Raw genomic sequence first — 524 nt, forward strand, 5'->3', positions numbered from 1 at the left:
TTACATTTTATAGATTTTTATTATTTTTTATTTGCTAAATGAACACATGAACAAATTTATTTATTTTTACATTTATTTATTATATTTACATGTTTTATTTATTTGTTGTCAAAAGGAAAATATGCATTGTATTAAATTTGACAGTTTATATAGTTTTTTATTTACTTCTTTATTAGCTAAATGAAATGAATACATGTAAAAATTAATAAAATGTAAATGTATACACATGTATTTATTGTATATATTTAGTCACAACCCTATGTGAAAGCTAACAGCTAACCAGCTTTAAATGACCATGACGGGAGTTTAAAGACTAGATATTGAGAAAGCATTTACTGTATCCTCTGAATCTGAATTCAGTTTGAATTGAGGCAGCAAACAGACTTTGACCTTTGTTGTCACACTAAGGGAGGCTGTTTGACAGCAAATCAAACTCATCAGATCAGTCTGGGCCTCTCGGTACCTTCTCATCATAGACGATGCCGGGCCGGATCTCGGGAGCCTGGTAGCCAGGTGTGCCCTCG

The 524-nt window shown here is 31.9% G+C and overlaps 1 protein-coding gene across 1 annotated transcript in view; it reads right to left on the reverse strand.

The window, feature by feature from the left end:
• Positions 1-524, reverse strand: part of LOC107662317 (leucine-rich repeat serine/threonine-protein kinase 1-like) — a 109,504-nt gene that overhangs the window by 29,350 nt on the left and 79,630 nt on the right. The window contains exon 28 of the mRNA XM_016452303.1: positions 464-520. Coding sequence (XP_016307789.1) covers positions 464-520 — 57 coding nt within the window. The remainder of the gene's footprint in view (positions 1-463; positions 521-524) is intronic.

This window comes from Sinocyclocheilus anshuiensis, unplaced genomic scaffold (assembly GCF_001515605.1).
Source record: "Sinocyclocheilus anshuiensis isolate Anshui unplaced genomic scaffold, SAMN03320099.WGS_v1.1 scaffold579, whole genome shotgun sequence".
Lineage (NCBI taxonomy): Eukaryota > Metazoa > Chordata > Actinopteri > Cypriniformes > Cyprinidae > Sinocyclocheilus > Sinocyclocheilus anshuiensis.